This window comes from Pygocentrus nattereri, chromosome 19, assembly GCF_015220715.1.
Source record: "Pygocentrus nattereri isolate fPygNat1 chromosome 19, fPygNat1.pri, whole genome shotgun sequence".
NCBI classification, from domain to species: Eukaryota; Metazoa; Chordata; class Actinopteri; order Characiformes; family Serrasalmidae; genus Pygocentrus; species Pygocentrus nattereri.
The window spans coordinates 547,666-552,665 of NC_051229.1; the positions used below are offsets into that span (position 1 = coordinate 547,666).

At 45.3% G+C, this 5,000-nt stretch overlaps 2 protein-coding genes across 5 annotated transcripts in view; one reads left to right on the forward strand and one right to left on the reverse strand.

The window, feature by feature from the left end:
* Window positions 1-1,704, reverse strand: part of abcd3b (ATP-binding cassette, sub-family D (ALD), member 3b) — a 26,142-nt gene extending 24,438 nt beyond the window's left edge. The window contains exons 1-3 of the mRNA XM_037531215.1: window positions 1,550-1,704; window positions 1,158-1,194; window positions 79-177 (exon numbers count right to left, since the gene is read on the reverse strand). Coding sequence (XP_037387112.1) covers window positions 79-177; window positions 1,158-1,194; window positions 1,550-1,671 — 258 coding nt within the window. The 5' untranslated portion in view covers window positions 1,672-1,704. The remainder of the gene's footprint in view (window positions 1-78; window positions 178-1,157; window positions 1,195-1,549) is intronic.
* Window positions 1,705-4,125: 2,421 nt separating this feature from the next.
* arhgap29b (Rho GTPase activating protein 29b) overlaps window positions 4,126-5,000 on the forward strand; it is a 76,986-nt gene continuing 76,111 nt past the window's right edge. For 3 of the 4 annotated variants that reach the window (XM_037531019.1, XM_037531018.1, XM_037531020.1), the window contains exon 1: window positions 4,126-4,265. The gene's annotated coding sequence lies outside the window, so the exon portion shown is untranslated. The remainder of the gene's footprint in view (window positions 4,266-5,000) is intronic. The other variant, XM_037531017.1, reaches the window with a different exon arrangement.

The following is a 5,000-nucleotide window of genomic DNA, read 5'->3' on the forward strand; positions in this document are numbered from 1 at the left end:
GAGTTTTGTGGAAAGCGGAATGATTTTGTTTATATTATTGTGTTTCTCCTGCCGTGTTGCTGTTTTTGATCTACTCACCTCTTTACAGAACATCCGCGGCACCAAGATCTTCAAGATTTGGTAAATTCGGCTGACGAACACTTTGTCCACCGCGGCCTTGTCCTTCTTACCATCCTTCTGATGACGGGAATAGTAATAACATTAATAATGATGGTAATAAACATTTGTTTATAAAGCACTTTACACATTATTTACAAATCTGAAGGTGAATCCACGGGAATGAAAGCAGAACGTTATAAAACATCGTTTAGATTGAGATCAAAGCGGAACGACGACCTGGTGGCGTAATTAGTCTTACGACGCAGAGGAAGCGACACTCACAGCCGTTAGGCTGAGTATTTCACAACGGAAGGGTTCTTTAAGGGTTCTTTAAGGGTTCTTTAGCACAAACAGCATTTCTACATACAACCATAAACACTCAAGGACCCACATCCAAAATGTCCACATCCATTAAATGGTTCTCTGCATGGTGAAACGGTTCTTCGGATGGAGAATCTGCTGTACATGGTTCTATATAACGTTAGCCCCAAAAAAGGTTCTGCTGTTGTGTACAATGTCAAGCTTGTAACAATAGCGGAACCCTTTTTTGGTGCTATATAGAACAATATACAGCACATTCTCCATTCGCTCCAAATTGAGTGCGTCTTTAAGTGCTTACAGTTACACACAGAACCACTGTGCACACTAAAGAACCATTGAAGAACCACCTTTTAAAGAGGGTTCTGTACAGCAACAAAAAGGATTCTGCTTTAGTTTCGATGTAACAATAGTAGAACCCTTTTTGGTGCTATACAGAACCACGTACAACACATTCTCCGTCAAGAACCGTTTTACCCTGCAGAGAACCATATTAGAACACAAAGGGGTTCTTTGAGAGTCCAGGTTCTATGTAGAACTGTTGTCATTACTAAGGAACCCCTGAAAAACCACCTTCTTAAGAGTGCAGGCTATCTCCTCAGGCTGTCAGGGCCTTTGTGGAGCTTTTCCTGCCACCGTCGCCCTCCGTCAGGGATCCGAACCCGCATTTCTGGAATTTCTGGAACTTCTGGAAAGCTGCTTTACTTGGAAAACGAGGAGAAATGAACAAAGACACTTACCACACTGTTCAGGTGCGGTTCTGCTGATCCTTCACCCCTACAGGCAGAGAACAAAGGGGAAAGTCATTAGGGGAAGGTCGCCTTAGCAGAAGGGTTTTGGTGCTAGAACCAGGTTCTACATGGAACCACATACAGCACGTTCTCCATCAATCTGAAGAGCCATTTCCCAGCTCGTGGTTCTAAAATAATGGAACCATCATCCTTATTTAAAAAAAACAAAAACACAGTAGAAATGTCATATAAAGTATTTACATTTGGCTTCTTATCGGAATTCTCCGTTCCACCTTAAATGGTGCTGCAGTTACATTGCATTTAAGGTGGGACGGAGAATTCGAGCATGAAGCTGACGAATCACCAGAAACGGCGACATTAGTGGCTGTAAAGCCTCTGACCTGTTATTTAATGTGGAACAGTGTCCTCTCTGCTTCAGCAGGTAGACCCCCAGCGCCGCCGCCGCCGCGGCCGCCGCCGCCGCGCCGCTCCTGCCGGTCAGGTGTTTACTGAACGCCGCCATACCTGCAGTGCGGCTTTGCAGGAAGTCCGCCAGCCGCCAGGGGGCGCCATTCAGCTCCACACTTACATACTGGCCGTACACAGTGCGATGCGCTCGGCGCGGGCGTTAAGTGCAGCGTTTACGCAGAACTTTGTCTCGTTTTTGGGGTTTTTAGTGTTTTTCTGGCCGGCGCGGTGCTTTATTCATCTTCTAACTCGGGACTTTTGTTGTGAAAAGTGCGCCGAGCGCATGCGCACTGATGCTCAACCGCCTGTAGTTTCTAACATAAGAGTCCGACGGCGCGGAGTGAATATAATGTGATGTTTAATGTTTAACACAGTTATAAAAGCACGAATACATCTACTCATCACGAGAATTCTACCGTATTTTTAAACAATAGCGCCTTATCTCTTACATTTCTTTAGCTATTTTACTCCTTTAGCATCTTTTTGTATTTTGGCAGTTTTGTTTTTGTATTCTTTTATTTTTTATATCTTTTCCTTTATCAACGGGGGTCTTTTTTTTACTCTTCAATATTTGTCTATAATGGGGCTCAGTATCCCCAACACACATGGCAAAATAAACCAGATTGTGATTTTGATTTAATATTTGTTTTAATGCGCATTTAACAGCAGCGCGCGGCGCCTCAGCGCGATTTCTAATCGGAGTTTAAGCCGACGGGCCATTCTACTCGGTGTAGTACCGAGGGCAGCCAGGCGGGTGCGCTGTAGAGCTGCAGAAGAAACATGCCGCCTTGCCAGCTTTCAGTCGTGAACAGGTTTTTTACTCCTGCCGTGTTTTCCTCAGTGGCCACTTTATCAGAAACCCCTGTGCCGTAGTTCACCTGGACGGACTGATCAAGGTGGCTCTGCTGCACCTGCTCGCGCACCTGTTCAGGCAGCCTGGAAGCTCTAAGACTGGATGATGGACGCCTGAGCCGCATATGCTGTGATTGGCTGGTCACATAACCTCCCGCGCTGTGATTGGCTGGTCACATCACCTCCCGCGCTGTGATTGGCTGGTCACATCACCTCCCGCGCTGTGATTGGCTGGTCATATCACCTCCCGCGCTGTGACTGGCTAGTAACATCACCTCTGGTGCTGTGATTGGCTGGTCATATCACTTCCCACGCTGTGATTGGCTGGTCATATCACCTCCCGCCCTGTGATTGGCTGGTCATATCACTTCCCGCGCTGTGATTGGCTGGTCATATCACCTCCCGCGCTGTGATTGGCTGGTCACATCACCTCCCACGCTGTGATTGGCTGTCACATTACCTCCCGCACTGTGACTGGCTAGTAACATCACCTCTAGTGCTATGAATCACTAGGACCCTACTAGCCAATCACATTCCAGGAGGCGAACTTCTACTAGCCAACCACAGTGCAGAAAGCAGGGCACTATAAGCCAATCCCAGAGCAGGAAAACCATAATTAATAAATAACATCACAGGCGGCGGGAAGCCAATCACAGCACGAGGATAATAATAATAATAATAATAATAATAATAATAATAATATCTAGAAATGTGCCTTTCCTGAAGGAATCGCAGGATAGTTGTGCAGCGGATACTATGGAAGTCGATACAAGGAACGAGAGATGATAAAACTACATATGGATGAGTGTGGATGGCTGTTGGGTAAAGAAGTAAAAAGAAGTAATAGAGTTTGAGTGGTGGCGAAAACAAGTGGGACTCAATGGGAGGAACAAGGGATGGAAAAACGACAAATAGAAGAGTGCGGGTCAGTTTGGCTGTGAGTACAAGCACTTTGGTGGCTGTCGGGCAAAAAAGTAATAGAGTTTGCGTGGCGGTAAACTTGAATGGGACTCAATGGGAGGAAGGAGGGATGGAAAAATGACAAATAGAAGAGTGCGGGTCACAACAGCAGTGAATTCGAGGTAGTGTATGCGAAACGGTGTCGTTTGGGCAAACAGACATGCAGTAGATTATCATGTAATTCTCACCCCATTCATTTTCAATGGGACAAAAATTCCCAGTTTATCGGCTGCTGCTCGGAATCCGCGCATCCGATCAAACAGCTGTAAACAAGCAGACGTCACACAACCGGGCCGGACGATCTGGAGCTGGAACGGCGTCGATATCTCGAGAACTGCGGGACGAGTTACGGGACAAATAAACGGCAGAAAAACAAACAAAATAATAATAAAAAGAAGAAGAATATAAATCGGAAAACAGTAACAGCAAGGCAATGCGCAACTATAATAACAACAACAACAATAATAATAATAATAATAATAATAATAATAAATACTCATAGCCAATAAGAAGAGACTGACCTTCACTAGCAAATCACCGCGAAGAACTCGGGGCTGTATTATCCAATCCCGTCACAGGACTCCTGAATACGGGTGGGAAATAATCTAAATACCACCCGAATTGGGGCGCGGCATCGCCAACCAATGAGAGGCGGCGTGCTGGAGTCACGTGACGTGAAAAGTTTTCGCTGTTAGCGGTTAGCTTTAGCGGCTCAGTCGGGAGTGTGTGTGACGGCAGGTCGGGTCCACAGATTTTACGGCGGAATATCTTTAAAATCGCTTTTTATGGAGAAATTTAGCGTTTGATTTTTATAACTGTCGGGTGTAATGCTGCTTGGTGAGTACAAGTCGGACCTTTGGTTGAGTAAACTCTGTTTAACGCTGAGAACTGAGAGAACAAACTCGAATAAACACCTGAATTTGGGTTGTTTTAGTCAAGAAACCTGTTTCTGAAAGTTCGTTAAGGGTCTCGGCCACGTTTGGACCCATTTGGACTGAACTTGACAAGAAACCGAGCTGAACTGGGCTTATAATTCGAACTCTCAGTTCCACCTTAAATGGTGCAGCAGTTACGTTCTGGCGCCTCGGGCACTGTAATGTAACTGCTGCACCGTTTAAGGTGGAACGGAGAGTTCCTTCATTACACTTCTTATTTTACCATTTTTCACGCTTACATTTGTTCTCCAAACCTGCAGATCCACCCCAGCAGTTAGTATGTTTGATATTCTGGGGTGTTTACAGCTTGTTCATCTACAGAAATGCATTATATTTGATGTTTTTCGAGTTTGAGCCAGGCTGGTTTGGTATGTGAGTTATTCAGAGATGATCTCTTCTCAAATAATGATAAAGATCTTTTTCGTTCCTCTGAATCTGCAGCAGTGCAGCCTGAGCGGCACCCGGGCAGCAGGGCAGGTTCTTTTCGGCTCCTGATTTCAGAAGAGATTTCTGAGTAGGTTGCAGATCAGAACATCTCAGCTGCTTCTGGAGCTCCAGAGGGTTTAATGTTGTGCATTAAGGGGAAATAAACTGTGATTTAATGTAATGTAGATTATGCGTTCTGTAGAATAATGTA